We start from the raw sequence: 26,356 nt of genomic DNA on the forward strand, positions 1-26,356 counted from the left end.
TATCACATCCAGGGCGCATTCATTCAGCCCTTTCAGCTCGCAGCCTCACCAGCCAGCCTTCCTCGTCTGCTGACCCTCCCTCGCCCCGACAAATCAACGCCCTTACCCTGCCAGCAAAGCCAGATGTTGCCTGGGATCCGATCACATGGCACACATATGGGCAGCTCCCGGCCAGACGGACCGTGAAAAACAAATCAGGCCCCATCCCAAATATACCCACGACTCGTCGTGGGCCGAGCCATTCGGAGCCCTCAGGGGCCCGAACACTGAGAAGGCTTACCTACGGTAGTAAGCCTCCGCCCCCTATTATTGTTCACCTGGGTACTATACAGGAGGGCCGAAGGTGAAGCCACCACCCAACATGGCAATTTCCTGCTGTAGTCGGGGTGATAATCCCACCATCTAGTCTGCGTATTGACCACAATGATAGTGTATGAGTCGCATCCCCAGCCCCGAGAGTCGAAGGATTAGCTATTATTATCCGGGCTCAACCAGATACACGGGGAAAGGAGGTATCGCCGAGCAAACAATAGTTCTACCCACCCCTGAGATTACCATCCTTTAGGATTCTGGAGGTGTCGTCTGGTCCAAGCCACGAGCTGGCGACAACTAATCTCGTGTCAGAGCAGCGTAGGCAGTGTTGTTTTGAGGGGCTTTTATGTGGAAAAATGGCTTGGGAGACATAGGAGCCCGATGTATATATCGTCAAGCATAGCCATCTCCACACGAGAGAGGAATGCAACACTGGGAATGCAACTTTGCGATCACAACTTTGCGACGACTTGTGTGCCTTCTCGTGATTCTCAGTCTTTCTCCTCTTTCGTTCCATCTTTGAGTTGCTACTCACGATGCGATCTGTGCATCTCCTTTTTGCGCTGGCAGTGGCCGTACAGTCAAGCCCAGTCGGTGCCCCATCACTGCCACCACCACCTCCGCCCCCCGGCTATTCTACACTTCCGGGCCCCCCTAGTCCCCCTGGACCTCCTGGGCCGAGTGGTCAGGATGTTCTGTCATCCTTTGGAGTGCCCGGCAGAAATCGAACTTTCGACTACGTTGTAGTCGGAGGTGGCACCGCCGGCTTGACACTTGCCACGAGATTGGTCGAGCAAAAGGCCGGCACGGTGGCCGTGGTGGAAGCGGGCACTTTCTATGAGATCTCCAACGGCAACCTCAGTCAGCTTCCGGCCAATGACTACCTCTTTGGCGGCAAGAACAAAGATGATTGGCAGCCCGGTATTGACTGGGGCTACATCTCTGAACCCCAAAAGGCAAGTTCTCTATGGTCCCCTATCCAGAGTATCCAGAGTCCGAATGAGTTACTAAGTTTTGCATTGATAGGGCGCAGACAACGCTCCTATGCACTATGCGCGCGGCAAGTGCTTCGGCGGCAGCTCCGCACGACACTACATGGCCTACCAGCGCCCCAACAAGGGCGCCCTCCAGATGTGGGCCGACGCCGTCGCCGACAAGAGCTATGAGTTCGACCGCTTCGTGCCGTACTACGAGCGATCCATCAAGTTCTCGCCGCCGCGGTCGGACCTGCGCGCCGCCAACGCCACGCCCGACTACGACGAGCGGCTGGCGCGGCGGAACAACGCCGCCCGCGGCAGCACGGGCGTCTCGGTCACGTTCCCCAACTACGCGCAGGCCTTCACGACCTGGGCGGTGCTGGGCCTCAAGGCCATCGGCCTCGACGCGGCCAAGGGCAGCTTCCTCGACGGCCGGCTGAGCGGCCAGGCGTACGCCTTGACCACCATCCAGCCCAACGGCGTGCGCGAGTCCTCCGAAACGGCCTTCCTGCGCCCCACGCTGCAGAACCCGGACTACACCGTCTACCGCCAGGCCATGGCCAAGCGCATACTCTTCGACGGCCAGAAGCGGGCCACGGGCGTCGTCGTCGATACGGGCGGCCTCGAGTACACCCTCGCGGCCAACAAGGAAGTCATCGTATCCGGCGGCTTCATCGGGTCCCCGCAGCTCCTGCAGGCCTCGGGTGTGGGCCCGGCCGACCTGCTTAAGAAACACGGCGTCCCGGTCGTCGCCGACCGCCCCGGCGTGGGCCAGAACCTGCAAGACCACGTGTTCCTGGCCATCACCTACCGAGTCAACGCGCCGACCATCTCGTCGCTGCAGGACCCCGTCTTCGCCGCCAAGCAGGCTGCCCTGTTCCACGAAAACGGGTCGGGTATGTATTCGAATCCCATCACCGAGATTCTGGCGTGGGAGAAGGTGCCCGAGCCCCTGAGGTCCGGTCTCTCCAAGGCGACGCGGGACGAGCTTGCCAAGTACCCCGCCGACTGGCCCGAGATCGAGTACATCAGCTCGGCGGCGTACGTGGGCGTACAGGACGACACGCGGCCCTCGGGGAAGCCGTTCGACGGCGTCAATTACGCATCGTTGGCCGTAGTGCTCAGCACGCCTCGGTCGAGGGGGTCCGTGAACATCACGTCGGCCAACACCGGGGACCACCCGGCGCTAAACCCCAACTTCCTTGTTGATCCCGTCGACATCGAGTTGACACTAGCTGGATTCAAGCGAGCTCGCCAGTTCTGGCAGTCGGACCCCCTCGCCAAGTTTCGCATCGGCGATGAGGCATACCCCGGCCTGGCGACCAAGTCGGACGACGAGATCCGTGCCGCCATCCGCAAGAGCTACAACACCATATTCCACGGGTCCAGCACCTGCCGCATGGGCCAGGCCAACGACCCCAACGCCGTGGTCGATAGCGAGGCCAAGGTGATTGGGGTGCAGGGCCTGCGGGTCGTGGATGCGTCTGCATTCCCTTTCCTGCCGCCGGGTCATCCCCAGTCCACCGTCTGTAAGCTATCCCCGGAGCCACCTTCATGAAGAATTATTGCTGACTTCTGTACACAGACGCCTTGGCGGAGAAGATCTCCTGCAAGATTTCTCGCAAATGCTGATTTCCCCAGTCGATAGACTCTGATTTTCATGCTCTTCTTAGATAGACGTTTATAAACTAGAGTATTTTACTATTATTAAGGATGCTCAGTGGTATTCCAACAATTCTCTGTACAAGTAACCCAAACTTTGCCATTAAAACGCAAGCCTGTTTCCGAAAACAAAAGTCTATCGTCCCTTTCCACGCCTGAAAATGCCCAGCAATACTAGAACTAGTAAGGATCAGATGCATGAAATCAAATTACTATCAGAAACCCCCATCCAAAATCAGCTGCCATATCATGCTCAGTAACATCTTACGAACGTTCTGGTGAAAAAGAACACTGGGTGCTCGCAGTCTACTCGGAATCAACCGACGATTGCCTGGGCACCGGCAAACATCTTGCGCTTCTATCAATCATATTAGCAGCTATCAATCAGAAGATTGGTCAAGATCCACATACCGTGAAGAGGAGAGAGGCCACCAGACTGAAAGCACCTGCGACGTAGACCAGGATGAATGTGCGGCTCAGCGCACCAACGATGATGTCAATGGTGGCAGTGCGTTGCTCGGGGTTGAGCTTCTCGAAGAACTTGTTACTTGTGCCAGCAATAAGCAGCTGGAGATCGGTGCGCGAAATCTCAGGCAAAAGTTGGGCGAGGCCATTCAAGGAGGTGTTGACGAAGACGGCACCGGCGATAGACAGGCCAATGCCGATACCACCTAGCTGGGCTTCAGGGAGCATTAGTATACATAGATTGGAGTGCTCCGGACTTCAACTTTGAATCTTGACTCACCAAGCATCATGAAGCTGATACCATAGGCCATCTCCTCAGGTGGTACCATGGCCTGGATGACGGCATATCCAGCCTGAATAAATGAACCGGTACCGACACCGACGAGGATCTCGAAACCGTAGATGTTGGCTGTCGAAGTGGTGGCGGTTGTGCGGGCTGTTCGACGGTTAGTACGCACGTTGCGTGTTCGGTTGAGGGAAGAGAGGGGTGCATACAAAGCAAGACGCCGCCGATGAGAGTGAGAACACTGCCGAAGATGTACCACGGCTGGAAGTAGCTGAACCTGCCCACTGTAGTAGATAGAGTCAGCAAGGATGTCCAATGGGGTATGCAAGGATAAAGGCTTACTGAGATGGCCGTTGAGCAGGATGAAGACACTCAAGACACAGATCAGAGGCAAAAGCCGGACACCGGCCTTGATGGGGTCATCTCCCTGGGTGAACTGGAAGTATAGCGGGATGTAGTAGATGGGGATGAAGCCAGCCGTGTTGACTGCAGAGGCTACCATGTAAAGAAGCACAGCGTTGTGATTTCGCATGAAGTGGGCGGGGAAGATGCGTCGGTCCATGGTGGTGAAGATGGCATAGGCCTGCTGGATGCCAAAGGCGATGAACAAGACAAATGCCACGACGAAGAGAGCAATGGTGGTGCCGCTGTTCCAGGCGTAGAGGGTTCCTCCGAACTGGATGGCCATGATGAGAGAAATGATGGCGCCGACGATGAGGACACTGCCGACAAGGTCGAACTCGCGGATCAAGTCCACGTTGCGGATGCCTTTGCGGGGCTTCCATGACGGGATGCCGAAGAGGTAGACGGGCGCAAACAGGGCAGCGATGCAGAGGTTGATGTAGAATGCCCATCTCCAGGTGGCCTTTGATTGGGTGAACGCACCACCAATAACAGGTCCCAGGATAATGCCAATACCCCAAACCAGGCCACTAAAATATTAGGTCAGCATCTGAACTGCAGGAGAGCGAGAAGCGTAGGAGACAAGGATGTGTACGTACACGAAACTGAGATAGCCGGGTCGTTCCTTGTCCGAGGTCATGACTGAAAGCAACGTCATAACGCCAAGGTACATGCCGTTACCACCGAGGCCGGCAAGGACACGGCCGACAATGAGAGCTTCGATGTTCGGGGCCGCACCGCACAAGGCAGAGCCAACGTTGAAGATGATGGACGAGATGATATACAACCACTTGGCGTCGAAGAGGCTGTAGAGCTTGCCGAAGGGGAGAACGACAGCCACACCACCGACCAGGAAGCCGACAGAGAGCCAGGGCAAGTTGACGACATTTCCGAACTCATTGGCGACAGTCTAGCAGGTAAGGTTGATTAGGTCATTTGTTCGGGTAGGCACTCTGGCATGCTGCGAACTGGAGGAGTACGAGACCAGGACAAGACTTTACTTACTGGTGTAACGTCTGCGACAACAGTGTTGTCCATGGCATAGAGGAAGATGCTGGACAGTGTCGATAACACGACAAGAACCCAGAGGATGCCATGGACGTCGCGAGGCGAGGCCTCGGCAGCGGGCTCCTGGGCGGCGATGGCATCGTTGCCAGCTTCCCGCCTGGATGAGTCACCAGCGACGGCCATCTCCGGGTCGTAGGGCTTCTCAGAAGAGCTAATCGATGTCATGGTGGGGGAGTGTTGAGATTTTGCTGGTCAGCGCTGAAGTGTTGTGTGTTCGCTGGAACCGTTGCGAGGATCTCGTGTGTTGTTGTTGTTGTATGGTAGTGGTGATGATGACCTGATTTGATGAAGCAATCGTGAGAAGCGATACGGGCCTTATGAAGGACGGGAAGGGCACCCTTGTCGCTGCAGCGGGAGGTGTGGAGATGAGAAATCTTGTCCAAATCTCAACCGAATGGAAGATCAGATTACAAAGTGGGAGGTAGAGAAATGCAAAGAAGTAAAAACAGGCCTTGCTTGGATTGGGATTTCTGAGCAAGCAAAACGCAAACGCATTCTCTCTTTTTCTCCCCCTGGGTCCCGGGTTGATTCATTGAGGTTGACCTCTGTGCTGTATCACTCACTCTTTCCGGGCATCAAACAAAACTGGCAGGGGAACGGTTGGCATGCGGGTTAGCTGTGCAGGTACCTATTTTGGAGAGAGCCGCTCTGCTTTTAGAAAGTACCATTCCAATTCATTGCCTATTTCACACAGTACCTAGCCGGTACCTAGCACAGGAGCCTGGATTATGAAAGCAGACCCCACTTACTTTTTTGGGAAAGCAGTTAGCCAGTTGATCACATCAGTCAGCAGACAGCCAGGCAGCCGGGCAGCCCACTTGACAGCCCACCAAACGATCCCAGGTTCGTTTGTCAGTAGGATGACAGTTGAAAATCATGGCAAAGACACTTAATGGTTGAGTAATCCATCCATTCAATTCCGGCAGAGATCTACCTATGCAGTGTATCTAGGGTTGCAACTGTTCTCATTCGAACCAGCCTCATCTGACCCAGCCTCACTTGGTAACCACATTCTTCAATGCATCCTCCAACCCCAGGATCTCCCCCTCCAAGTCAATGCGCAGCGCTTTAGTAATCCGCGCAATGAGGACATAGACACCCATCACCACGTACACCTCGACCAACTCTTCCGTAGTCAGCAGCTCCTTGGCGCTTTCGACCGTCTGCACGTCGTTGTTGTAGGTGGCCAATTGCTGGTCGACGAGGCGGAGAATGACCCGGTCGCGCTCGCTGAAGAGGGGCTCCCCCGCTACCGCTTCGGGGCCTCCCCCCACTGTGTGCTTCAGTGCGTCTAGCTTGGCCTCGGGCATTCCATTCAGGCGTGCGACAGGAGCGTTGACATCCCACTCGTACTCGGCGTTAAGGGTGGCCGAGATTCGGAGCACGACTAGTTGCCATTCGAGTAGAGGGAGTGTTCGCTTCTTGCCGTCGAAGAAGGAGCCGTAGACACCCATCAAGGGCGGGAAGGATCCGTGAGAGTGGCCCAGCAGATGGAAAATGTTGCGGCGGTAGGGCAGGTGGGCAATGGCGGCCGCCACCTCGGGCGGGGCATTCTCCAGCTCAAGGTACGGCACGAGGCAGGTCTGTTCTTTGGCCATGGTCGCACTGATGGAAAAATCGATCAAGTTTCCTGTATAAAATAAGTATTAGATGGGAATTGGAACTATCAGGTAGGCTATGACCAGGTTGTTTCTCATTGATTGATCAGGCTGCTACTAATTACATGTACAAGTGGCCCCAACAGCGTGTTTTCCTCCTTTTGTAAGCACTTCTGAACCCTGGACCGCATCACCATCCTCCGTTCAGCTAAGCAAAAGCTGTACCCCGCGTAAACATGAGATACCCGACATGCAGGCCGCCTAGGGATACCTGAATCGTCAGATTAGTGGGAGTAAGCCTCGCCCAAAACGTACAGTAGTGTTTTACTCCCCCAGAACTGCAGGTGGTGCGGGTGCTGCCGTCTTGTCTTTCAATCCCGTCAGACGGTCGCAACGGGTCGCTATCCTCTTTCTCCAGTGACCAATTTAGGGAAATCCAGCGGCATGGCCGCCTTTGATGAAGTAATTACCATACCCATGGGAACTTCACGTCTCTGAGCCGGTGCTGACCAAAACCTGCCTACCTACGAGATTTCAAATCTGATTCCTAATCCAAATTGGGGAAATCCCATATCAGGAAGTCGGATTTAAAGCAAGAAATATCATGTAAGGACTGATCTCCGAACTGGATTCCAATCCTCATGCTTTGTTCGGTGCAAGCTGACAAACCCCACGACGCTTGACCAGAACAGGCATTGCCTGAATAGGAAATACCTGATTGGGTTAGGGAATGTCACGGGTGTGGCACTAAATGCACGCCCTGCGACAGGAAAGCTCCAAATCTGATCTTGATCTGATCTCTCTTCTAGCGTCATTACCTTATTCGGCGGGGACCTGCCAGTCCGCTTTGGGCAGCGTTTCAGAAGCTGATGTTTTGATCAACCTCATTTCCATTTCCCATTTCTCTTTCCAGATCTCCACGGCACAGGGTTGGAAATCATTCTTCTTCCTCTTTTCTTTCCCAGAAGAAGTTCTTTCTCTAACAGGAAGAAACTAGCCATGGGAACGCCATGACTGCATGCATTCGGATTCGGGCGGCCACACTTCCACACTTTTGCGACCGACTCTTCGAAACCATCCCGACACCTGCAGTCTAGTATGCGTCAGGCCACGCCGCACACCTTGGAACTAGTCGTCGATCCAGCGCGGGAAGAGTATGACAGCCTCGAAGACTGTGAAGTTGCTTCTTGCCTCGAAAGAGATAGCACGATGGTGTGATTGGAAATGGCAATTCTTTGGGGAAGCAGAACGTGAGACCTAGACCTGGCAAGATCCAAGAGTTATATCATTCGGACGACCCGGAATGTTGTCGTTAAGGCAAATCGGAAGCTGTTCATCATCGCAACATTTCTCAATACAATCAGACTCCGAAACATCGGTTCGTTTACTGTGACAATATGAATACCACTACCACCTCCGCCCCCAGGTTGTCAGACACCTTAGGACCACAGGCGCGACAATGGGTCAAACTCCACCCCTGGATCACCATCCTTACCATCCTCGCGACCCAATTGCTCCTTACCCGGTACCGCAAGGGTCTCCGCCATGTCCCCGGGCCGTTCACCGCCAGCTTCTCCAACTCCTGGAAGCTGCGCGCCGTGTGGAACGCCAACATGCACCGTGAGAACATCCGGGTCCATGAGGACTACGGCCCCATCGTCCGCATCGGGCCCAACCATGTTTCCGCAAACGATCCGGAGAGCGTTCGCGCCATCTATGGTGTTAAGAACGTCTTCCCAAAGGTTTGTCCTTATTCTCTTGTGTGGCCATTTCTATCTTCTATTCAGATTCAATTAGCGAAAGGCAGCGACGGAAGAAACATGATCTGACCCACATCCAGTCGGCTTTCTATCCTCTTGCCGAAGCCATCTACAACGGCAAGTTCCTGCCTACCCTTTTCACCACCGAGAGCAATGCATACCACATGCGACTCAAGAGCGGCGCCATGAAAGCCTTCTCCATGGACGTTGTCGTGGGCCTGGAGCCATTCGCCGACAAGTGCATCGATGTACTACTTCGGCGTCTACGTGAAGTCACCAACAACGGGGAGAAACCCGTCAACCCCGTCGATTGGATGCAATATTTTGCCTTTGACGTCCTGGGCGAGATCAACTTTTCCAAGGACCTCGGGTTCATGGAAAAGGGGTACGATGTCGATGGCATCATTGGGGCCATTGGTGGGATCCTGTCATACGTGTCCTTGGTATGTCCGATTACTGTCGCCTGCTTACGCCTTGGTCTTTTCTGACTCTTCTAGATTGGCCAAGTCCCTGCCGTCCACAAGTTCCTGCTTGGAAACCCCCTCCTCCCGAAGCTATTCCCCGCCATCGAAAAAACCAATCACGTCCTCCAGTTCTCCTTGGCGCGGGTTCAAGAGCGACTGGACAAGCCTGTGGATCGAAAGGATCTGTTGAACCAACTTCTTACTACACACAAAGCAGATCCGGAGGCTCTGACTATGGATGAGATCATTGCCATCACCACTACCAATGTGTAAGCCTTGCGAGTCCTGTCGATGGAGGTTTCGCGGGAGGTACCTGTTCTAACAGGCAGTCGTGCTGGTTCTGGTGGTGATGCTACCATGGGACCGTCTAAAATCATCAACTAATGCCTCACCTCGAATTAGGATTGCCGGATCGGATACCACGGCCGCTTCGCTGGCCTCCGTCATGTACCACCTCAGCAAGTATCCTCATGCCCGCGCCAAGCTGCAGGAAGAAGTCGATAGCGCGATACGTGACGGCCGGGCATCGAGCCCCATTACCTACGCGGAAGCCATCAAGCTGCCCTACCTGTGAGAGTTTCTGCTCCTATTACTTCTCTATATGTACTGTCTGCTTGCTGACCTGCGGCCCCAACCCAAGATCCGCCGTCATCAACGAAGCAATGCGCATACACCCGGCCACGGGCTTTATCCTGGAGCGCCGCGTGCCCGCCGGCGGCTTAACACTCCACGGCGTTTACCTCCCGGGAAACACCATCGTCGGCGTCAACGCGTGGGCGTTGCACTACAACAAGGACGTGTTCGGGCACGATGTGCACTCATTCCGGCCCGAGCGGTGGATCCAGGGCAGCGAGGAGAAGATCAAGGAGATGAAGCGGAACATGTTCGCGGTAAGTTCTACCTTTTATCTGGACAGCCGAGGGGCTTTTACTGACGGTCGGACTCTTCAGTTTGGTGCGGGCCCACGCAGCTGCATTGGCAAGAACATCTCCATCCTCGAGATGTGGAAGGTCATATTCGAGCTGTACCGGGCGTTCGATATCGAGCTCGTCAAGGATGAGGAGTGGGATGCAAAGGGGCATTGGTTTGTCACCCCGAGCAATGTGGAGATGTCCTTCAAGCCTAGGGTCAGCAGAGGGGCTTCCCTCGGGGATCCAGCATGGCTTGGGATGGGGTAGGACCGGTTAAACGGCGTTGATGTTTAAAGGTCATACTTCTCGATAAATGGTGGTAAACGTCTGTAGATGATGATGCGTGCTACAGGCCGCAGAGGATGTACATTGCGGAATAATGCATCTCGTATCAAGTCATACACATTAAAACAGTTTCATAGAAGGAACATATCTAGTAAGTGGATTACTTGACAAGCTTAGCTTCTTTATGAGCGCTGGTTCTCAGTGATGTGACGTCAAATGTTGTCGCAAGTGCCTCGAGCTTTATTCAAGCTCCGGCAACAGTCCTTCTATCGCCAACCCCGGATAAAACTTTGAGGGAGCCGTGGAGTCATTCCGGGCAAGTACGTTTTATTCTGGCACCCCCATGACGGCATCTAGTGTGATACGTTAGCACTAGCTTCATTAATAGTGGAAAACAAGGATCGAAACCTACCTCTGTATCGCGGGCAAGTCTCACGGCCTCTTCAAGTGCCAATCTTCTGCCAAATCCATGCGAACTTGAAGAGAAAGCACTACACGTGAATCCGCGCTATATTCCATTCCCATAGCCCTGCCCGCGAACAAGCCCGAGTTACCTGAGTAATTTGCTTGCCTGGCAGCCGATGTATCCGAGGGTGTGGAATCAAGCGACCGGAATAGGGGCAGCTCGAAGTTTGATATAGCTTCAGATCGACACGTTTTAGTATATATTCCGTCATTGCGTTTGACTACCGACTCACGTATTTCATCTCTCTTGGTTCTCATTCTCCAACGACAGAGAAGTTTCCATGCGACCAGTACTGTAGGCGGCAGAGTAACAACAACGCCAACAATGGCGATGATTGCTTCGACTGATATATCCATCACAATTTAAAAGCTGAACTATGCGCCTAAAACACCAATGGTCGATACGAGTGGGCACAGAGTGAGTCGATCAAGAATTATATGGTCTTGTAGATGCAGAGTGAAGGCTGAGGTTGGCAGTCATTATTCAAGCCATACAACTTGTCGGACAGCCAATCAACTTGACAGGAAAATGCGCTTTTACAGGGCGTTCTTTTTTTTTCCTCCGAAACTGTATGTGGCAAGACGGTGCAAAATAGATCTCTCCCGTAGCTATCTTCAAAATGGGGGTGTAGTTGTCATAAGTACTTAAACCGAAGAATAGCATCACTGCGCCAAGACCTGAGATCTCAATATATGATAGTGGGTGTGCAGAGGCGGTACATCTGCAGGCAGATTTAAGACTCCGGCTGTGGCCAATGGAAAGAATGCGCTAAGAAATCTGGCTGGTCCGTCCTCAATCAGCAGTGCGATATTGGAAACAGCCAATGAACAGCCATGTCGTCCCTGCCACGAAAGCAAACCACCTCCACTATTCTTTTGCGATATTGGCACGAGCCAATGGTCTTTCGAGGTCGCCCTCCCTCACGAACATGTTCTAAATTCTTCAAGGGACGAATCAAATAGTACCACCACAGTAGCCGGCCGGTCGGGCAGAGTCCTTCCACGGGTTACAAATAAGCGGCCGTTCCCACACGATACCGCCTTGACCTACCATTCTCGTCACACCCAACACAAATCCAAGCTGTCATTAACACAGTCCCTTGGCTGCGCATCACATCTACGGACACCATGAGCAACAGGCCTCATCACAACCCTCGGATACCCAATGAGAAGTGGGAATTCCACAAGGAAGAGATTGTGCAACAGTTTGTGGACCGGAACCGTTCTTTAGAAGACATTGTTGAGGCTCTGAAGTCTTCTGGTTTCATCGTAACGTGAGTTCACCCCTTTTTTTGGTGCCGGGGCACTTGTGCTGAGTTTGACCACATTCAGCAAAAATCAATTGAGCCATCGCCTAAACAAGAATTGGCGCATCCACAAGAAAACCACCAAGGGCAAGGCCGAAGCCTTATGGAGAAGCATCGACTGCCGAATCGCAGAACGGCGAAGAACTGGCAAAGCCAGCCATGTCATACTTGATGGGGCCCTTGTGGAGTCGGCGACGATTATTAAGGAGACTGGCAGATACTCGCAACGTGCATGGTCTAGTGGTATTACTGGTATGTCAGAAGAAACCCGTTTCCACCATGAGCTGCGGGCTGACGCATCGGGAAAAGGTGCTCGACCCAAGACACCTCCCGGACATTTGATTTCTGTGTGCACTCCACGTGAGACTCGGGGGCCCCACGATCTGGCCTATGAATTTGCCGTGGCTCAGCTCCCAGGTTCAGTCACTATCAAGTACGTCTTATTGCTCATCATCCTCTAGTTCCTTAAGCTAACAGCCCTAGTACTCCCCTCGGTTCAGGTCTCGTCAGTCAACAAGGAGCTCCTCTCGAAATGGAGAGACCGCACTTTCTTGGAGACCAGCCAGCCACAGCTATATCGACGACATGGCCAGACCTCGATCAATCTGTCTCTGCGAATCCCCGAATCCGAGGAGGACAGTGCCGCCCAGAGGATGAAACTTATTATGTCCGGAAGTGCCGAAGAAGTCGTCCAAGAGCAGCTCAAGCTCATTTTTCTCCAGGCATCCAACAAATCTATGTTTCCTGAAGACGAGTCCCCACATAAAGTTTGGGCAGTCTTGCTGAAGTTGATCAAGCTGTTTGACAGTGTGGGCTTGATGCGAAAACCCATGGATCCTGGTACGGATTTGACGCTCTTGGCTGCTCGGGAGGAACTGTTTCAGAAATCCTTCTACTCAATGACATGGATGATCTTCACTAGCATCAGGCGGAGCGGGCGGTTCAAACGACCGTTTCATGACAATGTGGATGTCATTAAACGTTTTGTCGAGTGGCTCCTTCGCTCCGGTCAAGATCCAAACGTTCCGGTCCAGACCTATTTGAGTAAAATGACGTCGGCATTGCAATGTGCATTGGCATGCGACCTTAACGACGTGGCAGCTATACTGCTACATCACAAGGCAGACCCTTGTGGACTAAGACCAGAATCCTATACCCCAACATTGTTTGACTGTGGGATACATCTTCCCCCTCTTCTACTTGCCGCATTAGCCGGAAGAAGGTCCGATGATTATTCTTTTCTAAAGAAAATCGAGAGAAACGAGCTTCTTCTCGACGAGATCATATCTCCAAGCTTCCAACAGCACCCAAACCAAAGTAAAGATAAATATATGCCCGAGAACACCCATCCTCTACTAAATGAGATATTCGAGGCGTTCGACGACGAGCTCGATTCTCTCACCATTCTCCAATATATTAAGGAGAGAAAAGGCCCTTCATGGCTAGAAACACCAGAGCAAAGCCAAGGACTCTTGTTCCATGCTTCGCGTCAAGGCTACTTGGAGATGTTAAATTTTGTCCTGGAGAACAATGTGGATATCAACATCACCAACCGAGCCGGCGCAACAGCCTTGCACAATGCAGTTTTAGGGAGAATAAACCCATACAAAACTTGCAGCTATCTCCTGGAACATGGCGCGAAATTGAACAGAGGTGACAGTGTCATGTCAGCCTTTCATCTAGCCTGCTCTCAAGTGGACGATGTTGATGTTCTCCGACTACTCCACAGCAACGGCCCAAGCGTACATAAATCAATTGATGTCACACCTGCAGCTGCAGAATACCTGAGGATCTATCATAACCGGTATGAAGTCGAAACGGATCAAAGGCTACTCGATAAACTACAAAAGAGTCATACGCCCCTGAAAGCTGCAATAAACAACAAAAGGTTGGATGTGGATGAGCTGGGGCAGTTTCTCCTGCAGCTGAACCAAGACGCTACTGATGTCACAAATTTGATGCTGGAATCAGATAACGTAGAGCTGCTTCTGTTTGCTTCACGTTCAGGCAATTGGCCTGATCTTCGGCTCAGCCATTGCGACGGATTGCTTCGCAATACGATTGAGTGTTGTTCCGATCTTTTCCAGTTTCCTGAGCTTGGATATTGTTGCGATAAGTATCGGGGATACAAGGAACATGACGATCCACGTACCAGGATAGTCAGGCAGCTACTTGATGCAGGTGTCCATATTGGCACAGGTGACGCAGTACGTGCCCTGAGACTAGGAGATTGGGATCTCGCTCAACAAGTCCGGAGACTTGATCGATCAGGTATCGCCGCACTGCCAATACCATACAAAGAGGGGCAACTTTCGTTTCTGGAAGCAACTATACTTTGGTATCCATGCCATGCCCTGGAGGTCGCGAAGGCAAGTCGATATGAGACTGGAGCGCTTTGTGCAGCTGTCTCGAAAGTCTGTCATGACGAGCTGGATCCGGACATAATCGAATCGCTTTTCATCAATCGCTTACTAATAAGCGATGCTTCGACTCTGGACACCTCGGTGGAGATGGCAGCAATCGGTATAGCCCTATACTGGGGAAGACAGGAGTTGGTGGAGACTCTTCAAAACGACATACAAGCACCAACACAAACTTTGGCTTGCCTCCCCGATCTATTTGAAGGTGAAATGCGAGACGAAGTTGCCTGTCCGCTATGGTGGCACGAATCACGACTTGGTTCCGTTTCGTGTTTCACGTCCGGTTCCAATCCTCATATCTTTGACGATACAGTCACACGATACGGCTGGGATACAACCTGTCTCTCTTTGCTGGTTGAATCGAGCGACTACAGCAAAATTAAAACCCTGATGAATCATAAACACCTACGTCAGAGCCCCACAGCCTATCGCGAATCTATGCAAGGGCCTCTTCACTGGTCCCCGCTCATGTGTTCCATTATGGGCCATGACCGTAAGCTGGTCCATGGCTGTTTGGAACTTGGCGAACCTGTCAATGGAACTTGCGATTTTCACATCAAGTGCACTACGCCCTTACTGGAAGCTTTAGCTTCTGGAGAACTCGATATAGTAGACCTTCTGCTAGAGAGGAATGCAGATGTCAACCAGGCTGGACGACATCATGACTTAGAAGATTCTGATCCGCGACAAACCCCTCTCCAAGTTGCCTGCGCGAAAGGCTACCTAGAAACTGCAAAGCGGTTGATTGACTACGGGGCCAAGATAGATGGTACATGTGACAACGGATACACCGCTTTGGAGCATGCAGCAGCGAATGGGAGAATTGATATACTTCAATTGCTCTTGAGCGAAGGAGCAAGCGTGGTAGGCGAGAACCGATGGATACTGGACTCGGCCATATCGGAGGCTTCCAGGGGAGGCCATATGGTTGCGGTCAAGCTTCTACGCGACCATGGGAAGGCGCTTGACCAGGACGATAAGGACACTGAGGAAATTGAGGTCGAAGAGGTCAAGGCGGATGGCTATGAGGATTATAGTCAATTCGAAGCCTCTATAGTTGATCTGGGGTAGTTTGTTGGTGCACTTTCCACGTGCCGTTTCTTCTTAGTTTGGCTAAATGTTCAGATTGACTTGTTGTTCTCTCTTTGAGCCGTTTGGCCTAGACAGCCACGACCATCTCCTGCCGCTTCTAGACCGAATACTTCTCGCTACCCGTGATGTTGGGCTGGAAGACTTCGTGGACATTCCGGGTGACGGCACCGCCAGACGCGACGGCGTTGATGTTGATCATCTTCCCGCCTGCCTCCCTAAATTAGCTGAGCGCAAACGAGTCGATGGTGGCAACGATGCAGAGCTCAGGGCCAGTGATCAAGGCCAGTCTGTGTGGGAAATGGAAATTTGGGCTAATAAGAATATCAGGAGTTACTGTAGGTTGTTGTCTCTGCAGATGCACTCTGGTGAGGTCGTCGATGGCAGGTTCGCCTAGGAAGGCTGACGAACGCAATCTGAGCCTGATGTTTCGCATCTGCACGTGTTGGTAGGTTGCTCCCAGCGCTTTCATGAAACAAGCAGACGTGAGTACCGTCGGTCAGAATCACCAGGATTTATTGGAGCATCGCCAACACATCTCCTGACAAATACAAAATAGCCCCCAAGACGTCAGCGAGAGGAAAGCCAAAGGAAGAATGAGAAAAAAAAAAAAAAAAAAAAAAAGGGATTACCATGTGCATCACTCGGCGCCTAAAAGCCACTTCGGACTAACTAGCACGTATGCCAGAACCTATAGATCATTGTTGAGCAATGGACACGGCCCCAGCCCCCCAGGAAATCCCAAAGGGTAACGCTCACGAGGGGAATCGAACCCCCAAACTGTACGTAGACGAGTTAACTGCAGATATGCAGCTAACCACTGCACCATGGTATGTTGATGTATTCATGGTTTGTTTGGATTGATAGGTAGCTACCTAGCTACCTCGTGTGTAGCTAAAGTACCTAGGTACCTACCTATTGTTCAGGCCTTGCCGCGGGGTTTGTGCTTGGGATAGGGTGAGCTACGGTACTTGATGAGGTGTGCTATGGGTGGCTATGATAGAATATTTGCAGGGTGGTTTGCATAACACTGCCGCCTTGGACCGCTGGGATGGGGGTCATCCCAGGGTAGAAGGCTAGTTGGTAAGCCATGACGCAGTAAGCCATCTCATGTCAATGTAAACTTGTCGAGAGCGAAATGCCGAAGCCGAAGAGGGTTTCTCTGTCCTTTAAGGCGGCTGAGTTGACCAAAACACGATGGATGTTTTGTCAAGGGCTGCGAGGCGTAGCCTTGTAATACCTGCGCCGAGGGCCTGATGAGGCAATCAATGTGTGTAGATCCGGGTATATATGGAGTGACAGCATGCTACTCAATTGAACATGGAAACTAATATTGCAAATCTTAGTGAGGGCGGATGTGGTTACACTTCTGCGTCTGAGCTGGTCATTAACGGCGTAGGACCAACAACCGGTTTCCTATTCATACTGGATACAAAACCAAAGAAAACGGTCGTCGATGAACAGCCACTTCTAAATTAATTGCATAGTCGAGACCTTCGAGTCATATATGCAAGTTTTGTCTTTACCCGCGAAACCAACAGTCTCTTAGGGCGCAAACCCGATCAAGAGAGCGCCCAGTACACCAAGGATACCGATTAGGCGAATATTGACACCGATGTCTGCTTCTTCCCCCTTGGGGTGGTTATACAGGACCTTCATGTCGGCAATGCCCGCCCACGTCCAACAGAGTAGGAAGATACCCAAGTCCTTCTGCTCGCCCAGCAGTGTCATGGTCCAGACGAAGATTCCAGCCCCGAGGTTTCTTCCGGTAGCGGCAGGCATAAGTACCCACGTCTCCGGGGTTGCGGAGCCAAGGCCGTACATCTCTGCCACTATCAGGATGCCATGAATTAGATTCAGTCACCGTAAGCCGGTACAAGTAATACTCGACTTACATTTGGGCACACTAATGAAAGTCCCAAGGACTCCCGTGAACAGTAAAAACGTGCCGACGATCATGCATGCACCGTCCAGCAAGTAAGGGAGGCAAGATGCTAGGGTTTCAGAAGCCATATTGCACATAAGGTCGTCGAGTTGATTGAAGAACGGGAACTGTGGTTACCTCTGCTCTGCACATTGGTCAAGACGCAGGCAGCTTGGGTTTTATGTTACCCCAATCCTCGGAGTATATGGAGTTAATGGATCTCTCGGTGAACTCGGATTGTCCGGTCCGCGATGATTGATAATACAACAGACAGGATCACCAATGGCCTAACATGGGGCGATTGGTAATGGAGAGGAGCAAGCAGCTGCGGTAATAGCTCCGGTCATCCGCGCTGTGCCACAGTGCTTCTCGTTCGCCTTTAACCCAAACAAAGCGCCGACAATGGCAATCGACGCGAGCAGAAGCATCCCCTTCGCGGGCTTAGTCCGAATCGGGCGTACGCACCAGGTACATGGTGTGGTACTCGGGCGTTGACAGTCCAGGATAGCGAATGGAAAGAGTGGAACAGCCTCTGCCTCAGCTTACCTCAAGGTTCCTCTCCGTCCCCTTGAAGCAGGGTCCTGTATTCCACTTCCGAATGCAACGGCTTCGGTTCCTCAACATCCTGTCGCAGGAGATATCGCCTTAGCCACCAAGGCAAGTATTCCCCCACCTGGTACCGCGCAAAGTCCCGTGTCCGGATCGAGAAGACGTCGTCCAGCTCATCCAGCCCCTTCTGCCGCGTCTCGGGCACGGACAAGAAGACCAAGACAAAGGCCACGAGATTGAAGAACGCGTAGAGTATGAAAGCCCCCTGCGTCCCCAAAGCGGTCTCAAGTCTGGGAAACGTCAGGGACAGGACGGCTGCCCAGAAGTTCGTTGTCGCGACGGCTAGCGCCATGCCGAGCTCCCGGTGTGAGAGTGGGAAGACCTCGGCGGAGTACGAGTTGGGCACCGGTCCCATTCCGGGCGAGTACAGTGCGCAGAAGAGGTAGATGAGGATGGCCAGAAGACCAAAGTGTGCCAAGCTTTCCGCAGGGATGCTGAAAGTCAGCCCAGCACAGAACATGGTAAGAGCCATGAGAGGCAGGGTCAGCAGCAGAAGCGACCGCCTTCCAAGCGTGTCCATCGTCCAGATAGCGGGGAAGGCGCCCAGAAAGTTGACGAGTCCGAAGAGGACGGACGCGAGCAGAGCGCCGAACCGCGAGAAGCCTGCGTCCAGGAAGATCGAAGATGAGTAGAACGAGATGATATTGATCCCGCAGAGTTGCTGTGAGATCATAACTGAGAACGACGCCAGTGTGGCTCGCCGGATGCGCGGGACGGAGTAGAGTTCCAAGAATTGTTTCCTGAAGGATGGCTTCGTTGCAGGATCAATGCGACTCGTCTTGGCTAGGATATAGGCAGCATAGACTTCCCTGGCGGCCTGAAGGTCTGAGTTCCGCAGTCGGCACAGTGACTCAAACGCCGCGGCATATCGCATCTTTTTCATCAGCCAGGCTGGGGACTCCGGGCACTGGAAGACCAGGGTCGCGAGAGGTATGACAGGCAGAGCGGGCGCCACCAGTTGCAATCTCCACGTCAGCTCCCCGAACTATCCCACGTCAATTAGTAGAACTCGCATCAAACCGTGATGAGGGCTTACTTACATTGAAGAATGCCACATTTGCCAGAAATCCCGCAAAAACGCCGAATGCGACCCACATCTGCCACGAGACGGCGAGTCCGCCACGGATGGAGGGAGGAGCGCACTCGGCGGCGAAGATAGAAACAGTACTGGCTCCAATGCCGAGGCCGATACCAACCAGGACTCGGAAGAGCAAGAGCTGCGGCCAGCTCCGACTCAGCGCGGACGCGACGTTGGAGAAGAGACACAGCAGGGCGCCGGTCAGTACAGCACCGCGTCGGCCAAAGCGGTGATTGAGGGGCTCGGACAGCCATGCACCACTATGAGGATATTAGTTAAATAACTTGATGGTCCGAATTGGCTGAATGAAGCCTCCTACATGAGTGCAGTGCTTAGGTAGATGGCGCTGTTGATGAGGCCCACGAGTAGCGTGTCTTTGAAATCCGACGACCCAATGCCGAACTCCTTGGGGAAGTAAAGATTGGCGCCATTCATGGAAGCTTGAGCCCATCCCTGTTCAATCGCGCCGATGGAGCACACCAGTATGGTGAAGTAAAGCGTCTTGGGCTGTCTCCATTTGCGGTCAGTTTCGAGTTCCAATGCTTGAAGCTCTCGCGTTGTAATGAAAGGGATTTGATCTACGGGCACGTCGCCCTGTACCAATATAGCGGCCTTTTGGAACAGCTCAAGATACTCCGATAACCCATATTGTTTGACGAAGTCAGCGACAATGGGGTCTTGAATAGGGGTTTGTACATGTCGCTGCAGAGTATCGGTTGCTTCGGCTGTGGGGGAGGATACATCGGAAGCAAGGTCGTCATAATCCTCTGCCGACAGCACATCGGAGGTCCGCATTTCACACGTCGGCTGGTCAGATGAAAAAACAAAACAAAAGGATTGCTACTGTGGTCAAACAAGAGAGTTGACAAGTGCAGTGTTCAGAGGGTGCGTGTTTGCATTGGGAAATGACATGAAACGCGACTTTGTTGCACGACCGATGACTTGGCCAGGGTCTACGCAGGCACGAGGCACCCGAGATCCATCTCCCAGTCTCCACGCTAATGCGAGATCGCCGGTGGGGGTACTCCGTAAGATTTGAGATGATCGACAATCACGGGGTCGCGCGTCAAGTATTGGAATGCAACTGTTCTGGAGATCTGAAGAATCCATAGTTGGAGTAAGGTTTTCAACAATCTTGGTAATTGAAATCTTGGGGATCAACCTCAAATCGTGGGCTGCCATGAATGTGTAACTTGGGCAGTCATTAGAACCCGACGGTTGAACAATGGGATTCGTTGACTGCACCCTCAAAAGGTCGGAGTCTGGGGAACCCCACACCGACAGCCCAGCCAGCCCCTCTTTCGAAGCGCAGAACGCAAATTAGGTCGCACAGCCCAACCCCTTTTGCTTGAGCCTTGGAGCGCCATTTCATTTGCTAGCCAACTAAAGTTTCGTCTTATCAAACGTGTACCCGACGAGCCTCAACCTTAAGCAGACATCATACGATCAGTCTGGAAAACACGACTTCCCGTGCAGATATCCTGCCTCCTCCCACTTCGCCGCAGCGTTTCGCGCACGATTTTCAACAGCCAGAAGTCCTCTCCGGGGGCCGCGACGACGTTAATCGCCGCTGGCAGATACTCATATGTCTCCGTGGCCCTGGAATGGTACCCAACCTCTCCAATCGGCACCACGATGTCGGGCGAGCCGAGAATGGGCGGCAGGTAGAGCTGGTCCGTATCCGGGAGGCTTGCAGGGGATCGGGTGACCTCATCCCTATAATTTGGTTCTACCTTCGCGATTGGCAGGACCATGAGAGTTCTCTTGAACTTGAAGAGTAGCTGAAGCAGCCAGCTTTTGTAAACCTCGGGCTTGTGCAGTGCTTCGGCGTGCTCTGCGTCACTGACGGAAGCCCCCGCCTCCCACCTTTCACGGACAAATGGGATAACGTAGGGAGAACGAGCATATTTCTGAGCAAATTCGTCCCTGAAGGAGTCCGTAGAATGGTAGTAGCTGTAGTAGTAGGTTTGCGTGATGACATCCCGCAGATAGTCTGCGAGTGAACCTGTGACGCCTTCCGGCGGCGAAATGTGCCACAAGTCCTGGATCGAAATCTTCCTGATTCGGGCATCAAAATGTAATGACATATCATCCAGAAAGGACTGGATTAGGTTCTGCTGTGCATCCTGGAGAGGAAAGTGTTCTACAGGATAGAATACATCGAACGGTTTCTCGAAGTTCACCACAGATGGTGTCTGGCGAGGGAGCCAGGCACGGAGAACAGACTCCATAACCTGCAGATCCCGCGCAAAAACACATGGCGTGTCGAACTGAGGGAACGTAGGAACCATCCCATCGAGGGAAACGTTAGAGTGCGTTGGCCTAAACTGATAGACGCCGTTTACCAATGCAGGCCGCCGGCCGCTGCCAGACGTGTCGGTTCCGATCGCGCAGTCCAGCCAGTCATAGGAGGCGACAGCAGCCGCGCTACCGCTGCTACTCCCAGCTGGGGACTGGTATCCGTCTCCCCTTGGGTTGAACGGTGTCTGGAAGTCCACCGCTTCTAGCGGCTCTTCTCTGGCAATCATTGAACTCAGCTTGGTCAAGCCCAGGATCTGACCACCCGCATCGGCCAACCGCTGGATAACTGTAGCCGTCGACTGTGCTGGTGGACATAGTCGGTAGTAGTCCTTATTGCAGAGTGAAGTCTTCAGGCCACGAAGATGGAAAAGATCTTTGACAGCAATTCGCATCTGAGACAGACCAGTCTTATTGCCGTTGTCCGACCTCGCAAGCCGTGAAGGTACAGCCACGCCCAGGGTTTGATATCGTGTTGCTGCAACACGCAGCTGCTTCAAGTCCTCACTGTAAACCATTAGTGTTTAGTGCTATACCATCGAGACGGTGGCGTGTTACTCTGCAGTAGCTTGAGGTTGAAACGTCGTCAGGAAACAGTATTGTGTGTCGTCGTACAATCGGGACGCCGCCCGGAGACGATCGTGATAGAGATGGTGGGGACCCGCCTTAAGCTGGTTGAGGTGACTGTCTCTCTGCGTGATGTAGATCCAGTCCGTCTTCACCGTGGACCCAAGTATATCAAAGTCGTCTCGTTCGATGAAGAGATCTTCTTGAGAATTGCTGACAATAACCAGACCCTGAAGAAACTCTGGTCGGAAGACGTCATCGTACTTCTCAAAGTGCTGGATCTCCGATATGATCCAGTCATCTGATATGGGACAATCTGGGCGACTAGCAATGACAGTAACCAGCGCACTGGCCGGTACGTTTCCTCGAGGTTGAAACTATAGGATCATTAGTTACAAGGAATACACAGCGACACATAGTAGGCAAAAGGGTCATTCCTTCAAGCCATCAAACGCAGTGTACGAACAACCAGCGACTTGGAAAAAGTAGGCCTCATCTGCATTTTCGGCTAAGCAATGTTCAATGTTATCCATGGTGACAAGAATTCTGGGCTCAGGACTCTGTTTGCGGCTTCCCGTGATGTGACCCGGACTGGTAAGATCGTTGGTGCTAACTTGGTTTGGGGGCGAGCCTCAAACTCTGGCTCAAAGCCTGCCCCTTGCTTCGTGCATATGTCTAGCCACGCAAAGCTGGTACCCAGCCACATCCTGATTGTGTACCCCTGATTAGGACGGACATGCAGTTTTCCCCTCATATAGCGGCGAGAGTTCACATTCTGGTACCAATCCCTTGGTCTCCCCGAACGCCGCCTCCTCCAATTGAAGAGTTTCATTGGTCATATTCACCATGTTGCATCGGTATCCGCCAACTTGCAGCGCAGAAACTGCATCCTGGATCAAGGGAAGAGGCATTCCATTTCATGTTAACTCAACCCATCCCACGCCACACCGACGTTACAATGCCTTTCGCCTGGGTTGCAGCGCCCCTGCAAAGGCTCGCAGTTGCGCCGTATCCCACCGAAAGAAAGCGTACACGATCAAAGCAATCCCTGAAGTGACAATAGACCATACCCAGAAAGACGGCGCCTTCTCGTCACCAAGCTCTCGCAAATTCATCCCAAATGCGGATGTGGTGAATGACAGCGGCACGAAGACGAAGGCCAACTTGGTCAACTTCGTCACGCTCTTGGCTTCGGCGAAAGCCTTCTGCGACTCTGAAATGGTGGCATTGTGGGCCACAATCCCGATTCCCTGGAAACACTCCTTACACAGACTTTCGGCCCGACAGAGTGCCGCTCGGAAGTCGTCCAGCAATAGAGTCATTTCTTCCGTGCTTTTAGTGCTGTCTGTGGAGTTCATGGCGGATTGGTACGTTGCCCGTTTCTGGAAACGTTCCACAAATTCTACGACTTCCTTTAGGCTGTCGACGTGGCGCTTTAAGATCTGTTGATTGAAAAGCAGATTCAACATCGTCGGGCTTTTCTGGGCGATCACAGCCGAATGCGTCAACTCGCTTCGTATGTTCGTCTCCAATGTATCCAACAGGGCCATTTCTGAAAACAGAGTGAATCTGAAAATTGGGCTCAGGGCATACAGTGGATCCACTGCAGCTTTTGCAATGTCGAGATCCCGGTCATATTCGTCGAACAGTATCGAAGCACTTTGGGGTTGGACACGTGGCATACTTTCAGTTCGACCGCGCCCTCCAGCCTGAAATGCCATCCTCGGTTTGAATATGGAGATTGGATGATACGACATCTCCCATGGTTCGAGTTTGGTTCTTCTTGGTCTCCAGGGTCCTTCCAGGCCTTCCTCGAGATCGCGACCCACATCCGACCATACTGTGCCTGGGGTGCATTAGCTCCCTGGTACCCCCGTGTGCCACCGTTACTTACTGATCCAGCCTCCGCTTCTACCTGGCACCACATTGATGGATATGATCTGCTCAATTGCGAAGTGCTCCAAGTCCAGCAATGCAAACTCCCTCACAATGGAGTCACCCAGTTGCATTTTCAGTGAGTCCAGGCTTGACACATGGCCCATATACTTTTCCATATCTCTTAACGTTTGTATCCGGGAATTGTCAAGCAGGTTCTGGATTGCAACGTCATGCTTGGGCCGCTTTCCCCCTGTCAACACCCCAATTGTCGGGATTCGAAGCATGAGCATGTCTGATTGGGCTGAAGGGAGGCGGGGCGCCATAACGTGCCTCGAGGCTCTGTTTCCGGTCTCCGACCAAAAGCATAGATGCCTTTGGTAGAACTCCGGATCGATCCGAAATCTGTCTCCCAGGGCGTTCAACCACTGAGACGATGGATACCCCTTCAACACAACCAAGCAGCTTGCAGACTTATCAACTGCCTGGAGCTGATCTGCCGAGGTCAATTGCTGTGCTCTGTTGTCCGACCCATCATGCCAGTTGAAAACCGTGACGAACGGGAAGGATTCGCGCGGACAAGCGGCTGTTGGCGGATGGTACCTTGATAGTGTTGCACGACATTCGTAGGGTTGCCCAAGAAAATTGGACAGGGCAACAAATCGTAAGCCAGAGTAAAGTGACTTGGTACTAGATATACGTGAGAGATCCTTGACCATATCAGCGTATTCTTGCGGGCTCTCTGCGAATGGATTTGTTAGGCTACCTCGATGGAACTCAACTCAGTGACAGGCATACTAGTGCTGTGGCGGCGATACTTGCCACCGGGTGGCAATCTGCTGTCATCTGCAAGGATGAGCTTTGCTGGCCCCTGATATTCCATCTTTCAGTAAGGATAACACGAGAACGTTTGCGTGAAGGATTTGAGAAGTTGGACTTGTTCAAGCTGTGGCTTTCGCGACTGCAGTTGCCTGGATATTCTTATCGACAGAAACCAGACATCTGGCCTACTATTATATTCCGCATGCCCTAGTTTCTAGTTTCAGATTCATTAAAGGTGCTTCTTCACGTATCGATTCTGCCTGTGCAAAGGGAAAAAAGGTTGTGCAAAGTCGGACCGGCGCCGAAGGCAGTTTGTCTTCTAATTGGGACGCCTTAGTGATGCCCAAGAAGTCTCGACTTGCCATATTGGCAGTAATGTGCATATCGAAACGCCCCGCATTCATGTGTGAAACTTCGCCGTTCAATCGCCCCTGTCATGGTTATATGTTAAGACGCCCGAAGCCGATCATGATGGCCAACGCTGTTCTTGATGACCACTCATATGGTTACATCGTACATACAACCCACAGCCACCAATCTACCAAGAGAGGCCAGACCGAAGTGAGGCAATGGAATTGAGTGATAGCCTCCAATAAATTGCAGCAAGCAGGGGTCCATTCTCCACCAAGAAGTTGGCGGCCTATTGTATCATTGATGTAACATTGGAAAAAGCTCAACGCCCCGGAGAACCGAGGGTGGCGTGGATGCTGCAGTCGCCCCGTACTGTTTGTGCCTTGTTTCAAGAAACTTCGGTTCTGGACTCTGGCGGCAAGAGACACGAGTCCACTGTTTGTATTTCCACTTCGACTGTTGAGCCGCATTTCTTAGGAATCAGAAAGAAAACGCCAAAGTGCATGACTTTGGGTATTTATCTGTGATAGCCAGTATGGGTTTCTGTCCCAAACCTTACTCCTACTTGCAAACACATTACCAACAAACAACCAGAAAAGTAAAAAGTGTATCAACTTTTACTCTCCACGCTTCAAGTAAGATCTCATCTAATTCAATGGTGATTAAGGTGCTGATTGAGGTCAATCAAGACCCAAGTTTCCGATCAGAACCACGGCTGCAGTAACGATGCCACCTTCTGAGACAGGACCGCACCGCACCGAGGTTCTAGGTCTCGAGAAACGACAACCTTGGAAAGATCACTGGGAGGCACTAGCAGCGTCCGAACCTAATTTGAGCGGAACAAGCCACGGGTTCGAGAGGGGTGAGCCGGTTATCATGGATGGTAGTGTACATAAGCCGGGAGTTACGGGCCCTGATGGTGTCAAGGAAGCGGGCGATGCCGAGGAGGGTGGTGCTGAGGAAACGGGTGATGCCAAGGATGCAGGCGATAACGGGGATGCGGGTGATGCCAAGGAGAGCGATGCCAAGGAGGGCGACGTCAAGGAGGGCGATGCCAAGCAGGGTGATGCCGAGGGGAGTGATGCCGAGGAGGGTGATGCTAAGGAGGCGGGTGAGCCCGCCAATTCGGGTGACCCCGCTATGTTAGATGACCCCTCAGAGGAGCAAGGTGTGAAGACAGAAGCCGATGGAAATGGAAACGACGAGAACGACGAGGAGAAGAAGTAGACATGGTGGGAAGCTATGTTAGCCGATAGTACCCAAAAGGCAGCCTTGGTTGATGCCGGATGTTTCGATCTGATGCAACACCCCACTCGGAAACTGTGCTCTGCTACCGATGACCCACTACGAATATGATTGCA

At 52.5% G+C, this 26,356-nt stretch overlaps 9 protein-coding genes across 9 annotated transcripts; 4 read left to right on the forward strand and 5 right to left on the reverse strand.

Moving 5' to 3' along the window:
• Nucleotides 1-848: 848 nt before the first annotated feature.
• PG985_003216 (uncharacterized protein) lies at nucleotides 849-2,921 on the forward strand (the record flags this gene model as incomplete). Its single annotated transcript, XM_066822985.1, has 3 exons — nucleotides 849-1,296; nucleotides 1,346-2,818; nucleotides 2,875-2,921. The coding sequence occupies 3 exons, from the start codon at nucleotides 849-851 to the stop codon at nucleotides 2,919-2,921; spliced, it is 1,968 nt and encodes a 655-aa protein (XP_066690417.1).
• Nucleotides 2,922-3,267: 346 nt separating this feature from the next.
• On the reverse strand, nucleotides 3,268-5,337 carry PG985_003217 (uncharacterized protein; the record flags this gene model as incomplete). Its single annotated transcript, XM_066822986.1, has 5 exons — nucleotides 3,268-3,309; nucleotides 3,363-3,631; nucleotides 3,697-4,634; nucleotides 4,704-5,014; nucleotides 5,110-5,337. 5 exons carry the CDS (start codon nucleotides 5,335-5,337, stop codon nucleotides 3,268-3,270), a joined length of 1,788 nt encoding a protein of 595 aa, XP_066690418.1.
• Nucleotides 5,338-6,167: 830 nt separating this feature from the next.
• On the reverse strand, nucleotides 6,168-6,770 carry PG985_003218 (uncharacterized protein; the record flags this gene model as incomplete). Its single annotated transcript, XM_066822987.1, has 1 exon — nucleotides 6,168-6,770. One exon carries the CDS (start codon nucleotides 6,768-6,770, stop codon nucleotides 6,168-6,170), a length of 603 nt encoding a protein of 200 aa, XP_066690419.1.
• Nucleotides 6,771-8,167: 1,397 nt separating this feature from the next.
• On the forward strand, nucleotides 8,168-10,172 carry PG985_003219 (Cytochrome P450; the record flags this gene model as incomplete). The annotated part of the gene is made up of 5 exons (XM_066822988.1): nucleotides 8,168-8,512; nucleotides 8,611-8,973; nucleotides 9,028-9,263; nucleotides 9,397-9,564; nucleotides 9,635-10,172. The coding sequence occupies 5 exons, from the start codon at nucleotides 8,168-8,170 to the stop codon at nucleotides 10,170-10,172; spliced, it is 1,650 nt and encodes a 549-aa protein (XP_066690420.1).
• A 1,611-nt stretch (nucleotides 10,173-11,783) lies between these two features.
• On the forward strand, nucleotides 11,784-15,868 carry PG985_003220 (ankyrin; the record flags this gene model as incomplete). Its single annotated transcript, XM_066822989.1, has 4 exons — nucleotides 11,784-11,929; nucleotides 11,988-12,379; nucleotides 12,446-15,449; nucleotides 15,508-15,868. 4 exons carry the CDS (start codon nucleotides 11,784-11,786, stop codon nucleotides 15,866-15,868), a joined length of 3,903 nt encoding a protein of 1,300 aa, XP_066690421.1.
• Nucleotides 15,869-17,016: 1,148 nt separating this feature from the next.
• PG985_003221 (uncharacterized protein) lies at nucleotides 17,017-17,295 on the reverse strand (the record flags this gene model as incomplete). The annotated part of the gene is made up of 1 exon (XM_066822990.1): nucleotides 17,017-17,295. One exon carries the CDS (start codon nucleotides 17,293-17,295, stop codon nucleotides 17,017-17,019), a length of 279 nt encoding a protein of 92 aa, XP_066690422.1.
• A 647-nt stretch (nucleotides 17,296-17,942) lies between these two features.
• On the reverse strand, nucleotides 17,943-19,877 carry PG985_003222 (uncharacterized protein; the record flags this gene model as incomplete). The annotated part of the gene is made up of 3 exons (XM_066822991.1): nucleotides 17,943-18,989; nucleotides 19,045-19,342; nucleotides 19,402-19,877. 3 exons carry the CDS (start codon nucleotides 19,875-19,877, stop codon nucleotides 17,943-17,945), a joined length of 1,821 nt encoding a protein of 606 aa, XP_066690423.1.
• A 632-nt stretch (nucleotides 19,878-20,509) lies between these two features.
• Nucleotides 20,510-23,305, reverse strand: PG985_003223 (amidase signature enzyme; the record flags this gene model as incomplete). Its single annotated transcript, XM_066822992.1, has 3 exons — nucleotides 20,510-21,887; nucleotides 21,939-22,263; nucleotides 23,215-23,305. The coding sequence occupies 3 exons, from the start codon at nucleotides 23,303-23,305 to the stop codon at nucleotides 20,510-20,512; spliced, it is 1,794 nt and encodes a 597-aa protein (XP_066690424.1).
• Nucleotides 23,306-25,721: 2,416 nt separating this feature from the next.
• PG985_003224 (uncharacterized protein) lies at nucleotides 25,722-26,222 on the forward strand (the record flags this gene model as incomplete). The annotated part of the gene is made up of 1 exon (XM_066822993.1): nucleotides 25,722-26,222. One exon carries the CDS (start codon nucleotides 25,722-25,724, stop codon nucleotides 26,220-26,222), a length of 501 nt encoding a protein of 166 aa, XP_066690425.1.
• Nucleotides 26,223-26,356: the final 134 nt, after the last annotated feature.

This window comes from Apiospora marii (assembly GCF_038362585.1).
Source record: "Apiospora marii strain CBS 49790 chromosome Unknown utg000002l_segment0_segment0, whole genome shotgun sequence".
Classification (NCBI taxonomy): domain Eukaryota; kingdom Fungi; phylum Ascomycota; class Sordariomycetes; order Amphisphaeriales; family Apiosporaceae; genus Apiospora; species Apiospora marii.